The following is a 16,725-nucleotide window of genomic DNA, read 5'->3' as shown; positions in this document are numbered from 1 at the left end:
AAACGTGAGACATAATACAACTCGCAAGTCAGAGCCTGCCTCCCTTACCAGATGACTTTTGTCAGGTTCGTGTGTCCTGCTAGAAGCAGATCTCACTGTGGAGAAGTTGGACCATTCAGCTGTTTCAATTCTACCCTCATTTCTTTTTGAATGCAAACTGCAAACTCTATTTCTAATGTCCCTGATGCCTCTAAACATTCTCTCTAATGCAAAGGTGCAGGGGGGTTGCTTGTTGTTACTGTGTACATATTCTCCAGTGAAAACAAAGTAGACAATTAAAAGCCTAGACATAGGAGTTCTTCTGCCAGTTCGTTATTTACCATCATCAGTGTCCCACTTTTTATGCATTCACATTCACATAATGAAGGGCAATACTGATCAGTGTTTTAATTGAGCCTTGTCAGTATAACACTAATTTTTTTCTAATATCAATTATGGAAACTCACATTGGGATTGGAAACAGGAATTTTCTTTGGCATTCTTCCATCAGGCATTGAAGTTTCACAAATAAAGCCATCTGTCCCTGTGATGGCCATGCAAATCTGGGGATGGTTATGAAGACAAAATCACTATTAAAAAAAAATAACATCCAGTATTTTTATTGATGAGATGCATAGTAAAATCATATTCCAAAATTTCTGCTGACATTTTCTGTTCTTACATTATGTTGGGCAGTGTTCCCCTTTGTTAATGATTTACAGGCACTTATCCCGTGCTGAAGATGGATTGGAAAATGAGGTTTGGAAAGCTATCCATTTCTCTCCCTTTATATATTATCTCAACCTGGTGAATGTCTCAATTTAAAATTAATTATTCTCTCAAGCCTTCCTCAGTTTAGGCTTACTAGATGGGTTTTCTTGCTTTTGTGCAAAATATACATAAGGAAAGACTATGCACTACCACAACAAAGATGTGCCTGTGTATAGAACTGTTCAGCCAGTTTGTGTTTTTCACAATAACCTCTCCTTAGTATCCACAAGTTTCAATAAAATAAAATGAAATTAAATAAAATTAAACACCTAATAAAATTAGGTGTTTGTGCCTGAATGGTGGCAGTTCTTTAGCACCTGCTCAGCTTGTGGAGACAATACAGGACTGAACTCCCTAAGCAATAAGGCACTGTTTATCCATGCACTGTTTAATCTAATCTGAATTTTATTGACCTTGCTAAATGAAGCTAACTCTAGTTCCTATCACAGATGTTAATGCATAGATCTTTAGTTTGAGTGTCTTGGACTTCTATTCCTTTGTATGTGTCATCAGACAACTTATATAACACTGCAATGAATACTACATAGACAATAGGTAGGGAAGGTTTACTACAGATGCTGATGTATAAGAAAAGAAAAAGCTTTGGTGGATTTTCAACTCTCTGAACAAATTTGCAGTAACTGCATATTTATCTCTTTATTTCACGTTTTTCAAAATCTCACTTTTATAGAAATCTTGGAAGATAGAAAACAAATAAGGTTAGAAAAAATATACAGAAATGGAACACATAAAGTCAATGCAGAAGGCTTTGTCTTCAGCCCTCACCATGCAAGAAAAGAGTAACATCTGTCTCAGATCCTGTAGCTGCTTTTCCTGATCAAGTTGTCAGATCCTGAAGAGATAGACAAGTGCAATTAATTTATTTCATCTGGTGCAGGTATTTGTAATTCAGCAGTTCTACCCATGGTGCATAAAACTAAGCAACCAAAAACTGGTATTGTAATGCAGATAGATAAACCCAAAATATTAGATAAGGTAAAGGTGGCTGATAACATTTTGGCTGTTAATTTTGAATCGAGAACTAATAAAACTATAATAATTTTCCTTTTTCAACAAATCGACAAGTTCATTGAATCAACAAAAATCTATTTGTTCCTCTATAAGTTCAGAGCCGAAAAAAAGTCTGAAAGTTTACTTTTGTGTTTTACTTATGGTAGTGGAAAGTTGCCTGATTAGAGACTTCAAAATCAGACATACAAAGGGCAGCTAAATTTAACTGGAAGGCTAACTTTTGTAAAAATAATTAGCTGTCTGCTCCAAAGACTACCGATGTCAGAAAAAGTCTATAACCCTTGCCTCTAATTAGGTTGGTTTGTTAAAAAAAAAAATCTCAATACAAACATGAATCTGAAAGTGCTCAGTGTTCTTAGTTTCTAGAGAAGTTCACATACTGCAAAGAATACCTTTACATTTTAATCCCAATTATTAAGGGGAATTCATTAAAATTAGGAACTTTATAATCCAATGGATTGACAAGTGACTTCCTAAATAAAGATACCTGGACCTGCTGTAAAATATGCTTCATAAAAATCCACAGTGTTCTGGTGAGCAACAGAATTACAGAATTTATATTTGAATGCAAAAAAAAAGGCAAGTTATAAAAAGTATTGCAAATAAGATCTACAAAAAAAAGGATAAATTTGAATCATCTAGTTGCAACTCAGTGTTATGCAAATTGAAGAATCAGAGGAAGTTCTTTGTCTATTCAAGCATAAATCAGTTTAGTACACTGAATATTTCCCAGGTAGAAAAAGTTAAAACCAAACCCTATTTTCAAGATTTTTCTTGTAGTGACTCCTCAACAAATAACCCTTCAATCCCAAGAGAAAATATATCAGTTTATAAATATACTTAACAAATATTAAGTTTGTCTAGTTTCTTATTAGGATTTTATAAAATTATTTCTATTTCTTGGTTTATGTGTGTGACCCTCATCAGTTTTTGACTAAACAAGAACACAAATTATCCAGCCCGTAACTACAGAGCTCATATTTTAAAAATAACATTAAATGTAAAAAATTATATGATTGATGTAAACTGACATTTAAAATTGCTTCCTCTTTTTTACACTATCATAGTTTTTTCATACACATATCAAATAACAAGATTAAAAAAGCTTAAAATGTGTGTCTTAGGACATATATTAAGACATGCCCAATTCAAATACCTTTGGTTCTGTTTGGAGTATTTTTGTTGATTTTTGTGGTGAACAGGTTAATATTTTTCCATTTTCAAGATTCACAACTGAATTAGCAGTTTAACAGTAGTAGTACACATTAAAGTAACTTCAAATGATACTAATGCCATTGTAGATATTCTTCTATTTGTAACATCTGAATGAGGACTGCTACAACCTTACAATTAAATGTAAATTTAAATACAAGTTACCACCTGATACCAGATTCTGAGACATTACCGCATTTATGTATGACACCTGCTTTAACTAGTGTCATTTTTTAGTGAAGGAAGGTTTTATATCTCAGTTTATATACATTGCATTTATTTCTATAGGTGGCAGAAATCAAAATCCCTAGTGCAACAAATACCCAGGCATACCAGTCATTCCAGACAAAAAAGAAAGGGGTAAGCAAATGCTTAAGTACCTAAATTAATTGTGATCATTACCAGAACTGGACTTTACAAAGCAGCTGTATCAACCTCATAAGAAAGTTTAAGTCCAGAGTGCTTGACAGTTTTTGAGGCAGTTGCAGTACCTGATTTGCTTATGAGTCTTTTTAAAGTATTGCAGACTTAAAATCCTACCTCGACACCTGAGATCACAGAGCATTTTGATGGTCTTTTCAGACCCATGATGGAAAAACCTGGTGCAATTAGGCAACCTGTGGAGAGAGGAAAGTAGTTAAATGGACATAGGCACCTAATACTAAGGGAAGGACATGACTCTAGTGATGCTAATAATGCTTTTCAGGCATTATGAACCCTAAATTAATTAAAAAATGAAACTTGTGCATGTAAAAAATGGCAAACAGTGTGAATGGCTGATAGATGGGTGACAATATCAGCCTCAAATATGCTTTCTCTAGTTTCATGAAAAATAGTAACTTAATCAGGCATATGAAAAAATGGCTGGAATCCCACTGTGTGGAAACATTGTCTAATATCACATATTGGGCAACAACCTGCTGTTTGTAACATTAGTAAGATTTAGAGGAAGATTAAAAAGACAGAAATCTCATTCCTTCAGAGCTGCATTTTCCCTATCTTCAACCTTTCCATTTTACTCAGCTTGAGTCACTGATCATTCCAGGCAAACCCTTAAATGGAGAATAATATTTTCAAAGACACAATGAGAAAGATCATAGGGTATAAGCAACCTGCAAATGCGATGAATAAGGGAACCCAAAGCAGACCACCTCTGCAGCAGACTGCCCAAACTAACACAACATGCCTGTTGACACCAGTTACTCTTCTGGTAGGGGGCCCATTCCAGCAGATGCTTCCCACCATCTTGGTGCTATCTAGCAATGGTAACAAGCACCCACCTGGCTATTGGGTATGTTTTCCGGATAAGAAGACTTCGCTGTCTTTGGAGCAGAAGTGCCCTGTGCTCCTCAGTGTTCTGCAGACTGACCATTTTTATGGTTAAAGCACAGCCAGCAAGCCTGGTGTGGTGAGCAGCCAGTGCCAACACCAGTCAGAGCTAATGACCCCCAGTCCACGGGTGGACCTTTGACATGCAGGGTGGCACCACTAATTTCCGGGTGGTGAAAGTACTTTAAAGATGAGCACTGCAACTATTAATTCTTTAGCAGTGTAAGTCAGCATTCACCATCCATCACAGCCACAATGCTGGAAGTGCACACCATTTAAAGTAATATGCAATTAAAATAAACTACAACACAACAAATGACTGGAGAACTGTACAAAACCATCCAAATGCAGCTGCAATATCCACCTGGCCAGTAACATGTGGTCTGTTAACCTGACCCAGGGAAGCTGGCAGTGGTTCTTGGATGACTTGAATCTACCTAAGGTGGAAACCTTGAGCAAGCCAGACAGATCATCATTGACAGGATTCACTTAAATATTCTCACCACAAAACTTTTGGTGAAGGAGAACTTTTGTGTATTCCCCTCAATTCCTTTGCAAGGATTCATAAGCAAACAGCCTTTGGAAAAATAATCCAAAAGAAGTTTTGGCTGAAATCCATGGACTGGGTGATAGTACTTATCAAAACACAGCCTTGATGAACTTGTAAAAGCAGGAAGGAAGGGAGAGGCTTTCGCGCCGCAGTCTGCTCCTCTTCCCCAGCACGATTTTGGGGAGACACTACCCAGTCTAGGTTTATTTGTTCTGGTGATGGGGCTAAGCCTCTCCCATGTGAAATTTCACTTTTCAATGAAAACTTACTCCGAGTGGAGCATCGCCAATATATTTCTCGTGTGACTCATATGCACAAAACCCAAAAGTCAATAGTCAAGAGTTTATTTGATGAAGGTTTTCTTCTAATTAAGAGGTCATCAACGGGATCCGACTGTTACTCAGCGCTGAGACAAAGGTTACCAGCAGCTGCTCCAGCCCGGGAGATGTGCCGGCCAGTACATTTTCCAGAAACATGTTTCCTCTCTCGCCAGCGGCCCCTTCCCCCTCCCCGCCACCCCGTTTCTAGTCTCTCCAGCGCTGATGAGCTAATAGCATTTTTCCTTTGCATACTTTGGCGCTGCCCCACGGCATACTCTGGCAACCTACGTGTGTCTGAGCGCGCCCGCCCGCCGCAGGCTCGGCACGGCTCGGGGCGCGGGGGGAGGCAGGGCAGGGCAGGGCAGGAGGGAGGCAGACGGGGAGGGAGGATGGGGAGCCCCCACCGCCGCGCCGGCCCGAGCCGCCCCCGCGCGGGGCGGGCGGGGGGCGGCCGTGGGGGAACTGTCAGGGCCGCACGTTTCCAGCCGCATTACGTGAACAAATGGCGGGGGTGCAGTCAGCCCAGCCAGCGGGGCTTGTGTAACTTTGCGAGCGTGCCAGCAAGTTTAAAGTCCCTGGTCTCTCCTCCTCCTTCTTCCCTCGCTCCAGACACCAGCGCGGGCCGGAGGACGATGAGAGGCTGATTGTTTGCTCCGGCTCCCATTCGCATCCCCTCGCCTATAAATACCAGGGAGAAGAAAAGCCGCTCTCGCCGCCTACCCCGGGCCGAGTTTCCTTTCCGACGGTCCGACCTGCCCGATGGCACTTCCCGGGCGCCGCAGCACCTGAGACCCCGCTGCCCGCCCGACCCTTTCAGAGGCGCAGCCCTCCACCCCTCGGCCGTCCCGCACCGCCCCCGGCTCCATACCAAGCAGGAAAGGCGCCCCTCGCTCTTCTCTCGCTCCCGCCCCCCGCTCCCTCCCCTCCCGGTTTCGCCCGTGTCTCGCTACCCGCCGGCGCCCACGAAAGCGGAGAAGATGCGTTTCGCGCCGCCGGGGTTCCTGCTCGCCCAGCTTCACGTGTGCATCTACTGGAGCTGCCTCTGGCCCGCCGGCTGCCAGCAGCAGCCGGCGCGCCGGGATCCCCCGCCGCCCCCCGCCGCCTGGAGGCAGCGGATCCAGTGGGAGAACAACGGGCAGGTGTACAGCCTGCTCAGCCTGGGCTCCCAGTACCAGCCCCCGCGGCGCAGGCAGGCGGGGGAGGCGGCGGGCAGCCCCATCCTGCTGCTGCGGAACAACGGCACGGCGCTGCCGCGGAGAGCCGCCGCCCGCGCCGCCGCCGTCCAGCCCCCGCCGCAGCCCCAGCCCGCCGCCGGCAGCCGGGGGAGCTCCGGAGCTCGGCACTGGTTCCAGGCTGGCTACCAGGCTTCCTCCGGGGGTCGCGCCGCTGCCGCGCCTCGGAGCCCAGCGGCCGCCACCTCCGCGGCCCGGAGCGCCTCCTGGGGGGCGCCACCACCCAGCGCCGCCGCCGGCGGCACCGGGACCGATAACAACGGGAGCAGCACCGGGGCCGGCAGCCTGCCGCCCCTGGGCAGCTTTAGGCCCGGTCGGGAAGATGTCATGGTAGGAGACGACCCCTACAACCCCTACAAGTACACGGACGATAACCCCTACTACAACTACTACGACACCTACGAGAGACCCCGTCAGGGCAGCAGGTATAGACCCGGCTATGGCACCGGCTACTTCCAGTACGGTAAGAGCCCTCCTTTCCACCCGTGCCGTCCCGTCCCTCCCCTGCCGGCGGCTCCGGCCCCGGATCCGCTTGCTGCGCGCACGCCGGTCCCGGCGGGATGAGCTGCGGGGGTCGCCGGCCCCGCCTGGCCCTTGCGCGGGGCAAAACCTGACCGGGCAGGCGCTCGCCCGGCTCTCGGGCTGCGGGCAGCCTGGTTCCAGTGTCTGGGAGGGGGGCGAGCTGCCGATAAGCCCACCGGGGGCTCCGGACGTCGTGTTTGCGGTGTTTCGGACAAGCCTGAGCAAAGGGGATTGAGAGGTTAACGGAGAGCAGGGGTCCTTAGCAAATCGACGGCTCCTAACGACTAGGATGGTTGTCAAATATTTGCAAACGTGACCTGGGTTGATCTTACTGTTGTGTGGTTGGTTTGATGAACTGCAGGTCTCCCTGACTTAGTCCCGGATCCCTATTACATCCAGGCGTCCACATATGTCCAGAGGATGTCCATGTATAACTTGAGATGTGCTGCCGAGGAGAACTGCTTGGCAAGGTAGGCATCGTCCCGAGATTTTGCCCGTTTGCTGTGGGTTGCTGTGCTCCTGTTTCCACCTGTGAACGCGGTGAAGAGTGGAGAAGGGTGAGGCTAGAAGGCTGTGGAAACACAGCCTTTTGTAATCTAGTTCCAAATTTGTGGCAGATGGTAGAGTATGCACATCAGAAAGCAATCCTGCCATATTAGAGAAAAAAGCTACAAATCTCCTGAAGAACCTGTGGAAACTTGTATTACATGTTTTTATTGCCAGGCTCACTTGAACATTTCTGAATTTTGTGAAATGGAGGCACCTAGAAAATGACTTCATTCTGTTGATTTTCATCTCCCTCCTCTACTCCCACAAGTCCCATTGTTACTTCATTTAAAAAAAACTAAAACTGAACAACAAAAACCCTATTCTTAACCAACACAATTTACTATTAAGATTATAGTAAGCTAATTGTTTCTGGGTCTATGCCTTTTAAAAGTCTCCTAAAACTAAAATCCCTCTGAAAAGTGTTTCAGAGTCTCTTAAGGGGTTGAAATAACAGCTTTTTTATGAAGTTAGGTCTTGTCCAGTTGGCAAAGAGTGATTTTTCCTATTTTGTTTGGAAAGAAATCAACATGGCTGGTTTTAGCCATTTTAACTTGTTTGATACCTTATCATGCAAAACAGACTTATTTATTTATTAACATCATTAATTTGTGTTTCAGGGTCATGCTTGCTCTTCACTTGCAGAAAAAAGAAATATGACATAGCAGGTTTTTTCTTGCTAGCATCACAGTGAAGACTCATTGAAGTGTTCTTTCTAGATATTAGTTGATTAAAATATCCCAATATTTAAAAGAGTGTAGATAATAGCTATGTAGAATAAGAAAATATAGCCTGATTTATATACATGTTAGGTTTTTTTTTAAAACAATTGAATCAACATCTGTTGTGTGATCTTGCATACACAGGGAGTTATTTTGGTTAACAGCAACTAATAAAATTATGTTTTTTGTAACCAGAGTAATTTTACAACTCAGCAGTGATCTTCTTCTTAGAGAGAGTCAGTCAGTGGTCAAACTTCCATTTATAAAATTAAAACCAGGTCTGAAATGTACTCAGGTCTTGGTCTGACACCAGGCATTTCCACAAGATATGGAATTCCTGTATGAATCTCCAGTGCATGAGGCTTATGGGGTCTGAAAAGATCTCTGTTATGAGTTACTTCTAGGACAATCTAAGGCATTTTTTTGGAAGTATTTATTGCACATGCTTATGGCTTTTTCCTTTGTTTTCTTTGATTTGCATCATTGCAGTTCAGCTTATCGAGCAGATGTTAGAGATTATGACAATCGAGTGCTCCTCAGATTCCCCCAAAGAGTGAAAAATCAAGGCACATCGGATTTTCTGCCCAGCAGACCTCGTTACTCATGGGAGTGGCACAGCTGTCACCAGTGAGTAAAGTGCTCAGTATGACATCTTCTAATTATGCTTTTCACTAACAAATTATCAAGTATAAGGTGACATTTTCTAGAACTAAAGTGAAGTAGAGAGAAACCCTGGGGAAACTTTGGCCTTTTACTATCTGATTAATTTTATGTTGTGGTAATTACTCTTTGTATATGTAGTGATAATTAATGTTAGCACAGACACGTGAAACGAAGATGATACAAAGCTTATCCATATGTAAGAAACTCTTACAAAGTGTAGATTAAATAAAAATACAAGTCTGAAATGAGATTTGACAGTAGCACTTTCTCCATTTATTTTACATATAGTCCACTTACATTTAAGTGTAATCAGTAAATAAAGGTCCCAGCCATGTTAAAATAAATAGAAACCCTAAAATGTACATTTACTAGCATATTCCCTATAATAACACCTCATTTCAAACAGTGACCCATACTTCTTGAGCTAAATTTAATGAGATAGTTCTTCACAAGGAATGGTCTGATTAATTTGGAAAAGGAAAGCTACTGAGTTGACTGATCCCATTATGAACAATATTCTATATATATATATTATGATATTTTGACATAGCAGTATTGCTCTAGAAATAGTCTATTTGCTGGAAACACAGCAAGGAAAATGTAGTAGAACATTTTCAACATTTCAGGAGCAAATAACACTGCAAACTTGTACCTGTTCAGAAAAATCATATGCAGGAGTTTGAAGGTTTGTCCCAGTTTCTGCTGCTTCTCAGCAGGAGCAGTTATAAAATACTAGAACTAATTACTCAGAATACTTTCTTCCACCTTACTTACAATACAACTCTGCTGCTCCAGGTACATAAATAATAACTGAATCTTTTTAAAAAATGGTATGCAATGTGGGTTTGGTCTAAAGGCCTCTGAGCCAGTGGAATATTCCTCTCTAGGTTCAAAGGCTTTAGGTATTGAATGAAAAATGAGTATCATTAGCAAATTTTCAAAAAAGCCTCATCAGTTTATAAATCTTGCATACGTCAAAAAAGCTAGAACTAAATCAAACCTAATAAAAAAGCCTCCAAAAATGCTTTAGTTAAACTCTATCCCTGAAAAAAATTTCAACCAACAACAAAACTTCCCCAACCCTCATTCTTACAACTTGATAAATTGATGAAATGGGTAGAGAGCAGTTGAAGTTTTCCATTTGTAGAATAACATTTTCTTACTGTGCCACAATAGCCCAGCTATCACTGTTCAGATGCAAAGTGTGTCTGATGTTGATTCAATTCTTGAACATAAAATATGTTGCCTACAAAAGAATGCATCTCATGATCATTTCCATAATAGTAAAGCAAACTCATTTGGAAATGAACTTTAACTGCCAGTTACTTTGGCTAGCCATCAGACATCAGTGTTAGTCATCATCATCTGTGGATTTATTTTAGTGTTCTGGATTTGCCTGCTTGTGAGGCTCCTGTGCTGCTTTGTTTTTACCAATATATTTGATTTTTTTGAAATTAGGCCTTTCTCATATACCTCTTGAGCTGAAAGCATTCAAAAGTAATGGCAGCCAAATTCTGCGAAGATACAGAGCAGGTAGAAAAGACAAGTTTATTTTCCCACACACTTGGAAAGGGTGAAATTACAAGAATACAAGGTCTTAAAACTCCACAGTAACTCTCACAGTCACTTTGTGAGAAAGCAAGAAAAATTCATCATTTTGCCCAAATCAAAAGCATACATACTTCTGAAATAGAGACAGCACTAACTACAGGCTGTAAAAATAATTGATATTGAATGAAATCTGCATTGCTAGTACATAGCTCATTTCTTTATGCAGATTTTGTCTTCACCAATGTTACGAATATGTTAATTGTCTGAGGGCCATGGAAATGTGAAACCAAGTTGTTGGGATTTTACTAGCAAGTAGCAAACTTCTATGGAATTTATAGTATGTAAGATAAGCATTCTTAGCAAACCTCTGGTTAAAAGCACTTATAAGATTTTAAATTTAAATATGAACTACTTAATACTTGATATTGTTATTGGAAAAGAGGTGAAACAAAATTTTGGAAAAACAGTGCTGCTATTACCATAACAAATTAAAAATATTATTTATTTATAGGATGACATGTTGTACTTGAAAATTAGAGTAAATTGAGTGGTCAGTAGTAGGAAAGTATACTAATACACACATTTTGGGTAGTAAATAAAATTTGTCCAGATTTAACAGGATGTAGATCAAATTGGAATATGTGAAAATGTTATTGATAAGATTTGATCCATCTCTAATAATGTATCGATGGTTTAACAGACATTATCACAGCATGGATGAATTCAGCCACTATGACTTGTTGGATGCGAGCTCACATAGAAAAGTTGCTGAGGGACACAAAGCAAGTTTCTGCCTTGAAGATACTTCCTGTGATTATGGATACTACAGACGGTATGCATGTACAGCACACACACAGGTAGGAGCTGCTTTGGAGGCAACCACGTGTTTGTGTTTAGATAACTTTTATGCCAATCATAAATTAGCTGATGCCCTAACTAGCTTCTGGAGTTCCCCATTATAGAGACCAGGATACTGATCTGGAGACTGATAATTCACCCACGTGCTGTTAACTGTGGGTTTCTTATTAAAGGGCAGTGACACTCACTAGTGTAGCACCACTGGTAACTGAACTATATTAAAACACACCACAAGTTCTCATGGCAGTAGGACTGGTCAGGCTTGCTAAGGGGCACTCAAGACACCCCATAAAGAAGCTGTTCCCAATGTCCGTCCCCCAAACTGATGTCCTTGGCTGGTGCCAGAGTTCATAGCTGGTATTTTCTCCCTTGCAGAGTCTGAAGCTGTAAGGTGCTGGATTCCATTAACACCTGCAGTTGCTGGCTGGCAGCATGGCACAGAAATCTCAGAGTGTTGTTCTGTGCCCATACAGCAGGAGGTTGTTAAAGAGAGTGGCAGTTATGTTGCTGTTATGATGGGCTACATACAAATGTAAAGCCAGGTGCCAGGGCTTATTTCCAGGAGAACATGGAAAATAGAACATACCTTTATGACAGACAAATCCATGCAAGGCTCCTATCTCGAATATTGCATCACTACCCCTTAGAACTGCTAAAGAAAAACTTAAAAAGTCCTAACCAGCCAACCCCAGCAGAACAAGGTTGATCAGCAGTGTAGTATGACTAAGAGATTTCATAGACTATTCCATTTTGGAAAACCAGAAGTAAGACCAAAACTTGACTGGTTGTGGATTGAAAGAGGAAATTTTTGATATATACTGACAGTTGTTGATGTTTCTGACAATATATGAACCTGACAGGTTTTCAGGTTTCTGCTTTAAAACAGAGAGGTATGCTCTTTGGACACATGAATGAAGTATTAAATTCCTTGCCATTGGATGTTGCAGAGATCAGAAATCTCCATGGGCTCAAGAAGAATTTAGACAAAATTACAGATGTTATTAAACACAGAAATCTGATGGTACCCCATGCCTTAAATACAGTTAAATGCCTGGTGGAGGGAATTTGCCTGACATTACACATCCCATTCCTTATGCTCTTTCCTCGTTAAGCATCTGCTGCTGACCACTGTCAGAGATGTGACACTGAGCTTTGACAGATCTGTGGTTTAACTCTGTGTGGCCATACATACACATAAACCTGTATCCCTTATTCTGCAGCTTTTCATCTAGAAGGTAGTTATTCTGTTACAGAGAAATGACAGCTATGCTTCACTGGCTGACGTGTCCACATTTTAACTATAATGAATGATCTGCAATACAAAGAGGCTTTGAAGAGGTTTTATAAAGACCTTTTCTACTTCTGTAGACTATGACATCTAACTGAGTAACATACATATTTTACAGCTGGAGTATTTGTGTCACTAGAATAATGGCTGTGTCAGCATTTCCACTGGAAGCCCATATTTCAGGGGTTTGTAATTGGAATATAGAACTTTCCTCCAGCCTCAGACTTGGCACAAACATGCAAGAGTCTGAGCTGAACACCAGCTGGGTCAAGAGGGAATTCCTGCAGGACTTGGGTTTTCTGCACTCTGTGTGTTGCCAGAACAGATCAGCTCTGCCTAGAGCAATCTGTATTGGCCACAGCTAAAGATACTAGCTTTGAACCACCAATACATTCATATATGGGGATTCTTACTCATTTTCCTAAGAACAAAGAATTTTTCAAAAATGTGGATCTGGAATAAAGGCTACATTTTCAGTTCCCTCAAATTCTTGTGTCACTATTTGCCTGAAGAGACACCATTTCCATGGAAAGCTCAATGTGAAAATGGCCTTTAACCCTACTATTCAAACATCCATAGCAAAAGGTTGCATCATTCCTAAGGATAGAGATAGGTTCCAACATGGTGATCAAGTCTGTCTGTACTCATGACCTCAGAAGATATTCACTTGACATTTACAGATACTTACCTCCAGTCTTTGGTCTATTTTTATTGTATTGTGATCTTATGTAAAGAATGGGAAACGATATAATTAACAGTTTTTACGTAAAAGGAGTACTGTAACAAATGATTGTAAGAAAATACAGATACCTCACAGATGCACAACTGTCAATATTATAGGTGTTTTTTATCCAGTAGTAATAAAGGGCTATAAAAGTCTATAAAAGTGGTGCATTAGACGTAGGTATTCTATTTTAGACACACAAATAAAATGCCAACTAAAAATAAGATTGATTTTCTAAGTGAACTGTGATAGTTAAGTGAACTTCAGTCTGAGTGTCCCTAATATCTAGAATATCACTACTTCTAAAGATTAATGTTTGTTCACATCCATCTTAACTTCATTCTTAAGGGTCTGAGCCCTGGCTGCTACGACACTTACAATGCTGACATAGATTGCCAGTGGATTGATATTACTGATGTAAAACCTGGAAATTACATTCTGAAGGTGAGTGTATTGGGAATGGGGAAGTTTGGGGTTTTTGGGGAGTGTTTGTTTTTTTTTTTTTCCCTACTGAAATAAGCAAATAATTTACATGCATCCTTTGTCATATAAGTTACCAGCTGAAGCATGGCAGCAGATAGCAATGTGCTCTCTCCCCTCCAGGTTAGTGTAAACCCCAGCTACCTGGTGCCTGAATCTGATTACTCCAACAACATTGTCCGCTGCGACATCCGCTATACGGGCCATCATGCCTACGCCTCTGGCTGCACAATTTCACCGTAAGTGCGTCCCTGGTGGTTTCTCTGCCACTGTGCCCCACTGTCAGGATTTTGTTCTGTGGGTTTTGGGAATATTAAAATTTGTGGGAGTTTTGCTCTTGTGCTTGTGCTGTTGGAATATGTAACACTTTCCAAAATTGCTGCTCCTGTCTGGTCTGCCAGATAACAACCTCTGGCTCACACACTTTCTTTGTACTTGCGTTAGGACCTTTCTAGGATCATTCAATACCCTTTTACACACCCACACACAACTGAGTAGCTGCAGTGCTCTTTAAGACATTCTGCAAAATCCCACACATGCATGTTACTTCACTGCTGCTACTTGCACAGCACTCTCCCTGAAACAGTTCTTTCATACATCCTCCGTTTAGTTTTGCTCTTTAAAATTTTGAACAATGCCAAAATTGCGCCTTTCTTACATTTTTTCCTCCAAAAAGGCAAATTCATTTAATAAATGTCCTCATGGTAGATCTACTGTACCTTAGTATCTGTGAAACTCACACAGAGAAAGTAGTCTTCTGTAACACAGTGGTAAGCAGTTCTCAGAACACTGTGCTAGCTGCTCGTATGAAATATTTATCAAGAGACTTCATTTGGATTGTATAAGGAGTATTAACATTGTATAGAGGTTCATATGAAACAATTTCCAGAGCAGTCAGTGAAAAGTAAAACAGCAAAACAGATGACCAATGTAGTCTTCTATAGCAGTATCAGTGAAACAGACTGAATTAATGTGACTTGCTTAATTAGCCTGTAAAATATTAATTCCTCACTTTACATTAGGAAACCGGTAGTTAAATGAGCCAAACTTATGTTTCACGCTTTTAACTTGTAATCTCCCTATTTTACCTCTGAAAATGTTACTGAGTACATAGAATAATAGTAATGTTGGAAAAGACCTTTTAGATACTGAAATCTAGCCATCAACCTCATATCACCACCATGCTCACCATATTCTCAAGTGCCATATTCATACATCTTCTGAAAACTTCCAGGGATAGTGACCTCACCACTTCCCTGGTATTCTGCTCTAATGTTTTACAACCCTTTAGGTGAAACAGTTTCTCCTGATATTCCATCTAAACCATCCCTTGAGGCCATTTCCTCTCATCCTGTCTCACTGGTTATGTGGGAGAAGAGACCAACCCACACCTCACTAGAGAGTGATGAGATTTCCCCTCAGCCTCCTCTTCTCCAGGCTAACACCCCATCTATCTATCTGTCTGTCTGTCTATCTATCTACCTATCTGTATATATGTACACCATACTTTATATCTCTCTCAGGTACATATTCATGCAGGGCTAGGACGCAAAATGTCTGTTAATGTTGGCTGATGTGTGCTTCCAAGCTGACAAGTGGGTATTCAGCAGTTCTTCTTTCTGTGCGTGCCTGCTCACCTACATAAAATTACTTCTCTTTCAACAGATACTGAGAGAGATGCAAGAAGTGGATGAGATGGTGCCAGATGTTTTGAACTGAAGTATCATTATACAAACTTCACTAGGATGCAAATACTATAGAAACAAAACTACAGAACATACACACATACACCCACACACCTTATGTGACTTTGAAGCACTTCTGCTGCTTTTCAACCAAAACTTAACTGGATATTAAGGATCTAAATTGGCATTATTTGTATTGCTGTTGAAATGTGTGAAACTGGTGCTTCATTTAGAGATATTTTAAATTTTGATAATCTAACTCATTCATAAAAACATGGGACCATTTCTTAGCTCCTTCAAATTTGGAGTTTACATGATAGTAGACTTCAGTGGGAATATTACTTGTGAATGAGTTGAACATATTTTAAAATGTAGAAAAAAAATGTACGCAAAATGAATTAAATAAAACTCAAGAGAATGTACTAATGTCAGTTATCTCAGAAAAGACCACAATGACAAACAGATTAAAAGTGATGATACAGTACTATTAAAAAGTCTTGCTAGGACACATTGATATGAAAGAGAGAAGTATGTTCAGTTTTCAAAGAATATTAACATATAGCAGAAAAATACACATATATTATATATACAAGTTATACCCCTGCAAGAAAAGTTATGTTTACATTTTTAATACATTAGAAGTTTTTCCATTTTCTTAAGTGAAAAACAGATGGGGTTTTGAAATACACCTTTCATCTGTGAAAATTAATGAAAAAGTTTACCCATCTGTATATGTTCCAAGAAATTTTTCAAGGTGGGACTTTAAAAAAAGTTCTGCAAACTTAATGTAGATAAAAAATACCTGTCAAGAAATGGGCTCTTGGAGATGATGAAGAGTCCCTAATGTGGTCATCTGTGAAAAACACCCAACTTGAACAGGTTAACCATCAAAATAATACAGGCAATTAACTCAGGTGGTGCCACAAACAGAAGTAGGTCAAAATCTCTTACAAAGTATTTTTAGTGTGAAGAAAACCTACTACCTGCTTCCCCCTTAAGTACTGTAGTTGACTTTAAAATTTATATCTCAGTATTCAAAATAACAAAGTTGAAAATATACTGTATAGAGAGGAAGAGCAAGAAGTCAGTGTATTTGACACCCTGCTTTAGGCTGTTCAGGAACCAAATGCAACATTGTTAAGGGGAAAAACTTCCAGCCCAAATTAATGTTTCTGCTGAACTGCTTAACTGGTGCTGGGTATACTACTCCTCCTCCCATCCCCAAATTATTTTGCTTTTGCAGTGCACCCTGCTGTAAGCT

At 40.8% G+C, this 16,725-nt stretch overlaps 1 protein-coding gene and 1 long non-coding RNA gene across 2 annotated transcripts; one reads left to right on the top strand and one right to left on the bottom strand.

The window, feature by feature from the left end:
- Nucleotides 1-296: 296 nt before the first annotated feature.
- On the bottom strand, nucleotides 297-3,663 carry LOC110479176 (uncharacterized). The gene is made up of 3 exons (XR_004149374.3): nucleotides 3,535-3,663; nucleotides 1,537-1,603; nucleotides 297-542 (listed from the first exon to the last, which is right to left on the bottom strand). It is a non-coding gene; the product is annotated as an uncharacterized LOC110479176 (long non-coding RNA).
- A 2,177-nt stretch (nucleotides 3,664-5,840) lies between these two features.
- On the top strand, nucleotides 5,841-15,972 carry LOX (lysyl oxidase). Its single transcript, XM_031507423.3, has 7 exons — nucleotides 5,841-6,888; nucleotides 7,309-7,417; nucleotides 8,705-8,842; nucleotides 11,130-11,286; nucleotides 13,648-13,743; nucleotides 13,903-14,018; nucleotides 15,445-15,972. Exons 1-7 carry the CDS (start codon nucleotides 6,171-6,173, stop codon nucleotides 15,449-15,451), a joined length of 1,341 nt encoding a protein of 446 aa, XP_031363283.2. The 5' UTR covers nucleotides 5,841-6,170; the 3' UTR covers nucleotides 15,452-15,972.
- Nucleotides 15,973-16,725: the final 753 nt, after the last annotated feature.

Source organism: Lonchura striata, chromosome Z (genome assembly GCF_050655825.1).
Source record: "Lonchura striata isolate lonStrDom1 chromosome Z, ASM5065582v1, whole genome shotgun sequence".
Taxonomy (NCBI): domain Eukaryota; kingdom Metazoa; phylum Chordata; class Aves; order Passeriformes; family Estrildidae; genus Lonchura; species Lonchura striata.
This window is presented reverse-complemented; position numbering and strand designations above follow the sequence as displayed.

What these genes read in the sequence shown, in the direction of transcription:
- LOX (XM_031507423.3), top strand. Translation starts at nt 6,171, where the DNA reads ATGCGTTTCGCGCCGCCGGGGTTCCTGCTCGCCCAGCTTCACGTGTGC. An exon ending in GAGGAGAACTGCTTGGCAAG is followed by an intron (nt 7,418 to 8,704) that starts GTAGGCATCGTC and finishes GCATCATTGCAG; the next exon opens with TTCAGCTTATCGAGCAGATG. An exon ending in CATGTACAGCACACACACAG is followed by an intron (nt 11,287 to 13,647) that starts GTAGGAGCTGCT and finishes TTCATTCTTAAG; the next exon opens with GGTCTGAGCCCTGGCTGCTA.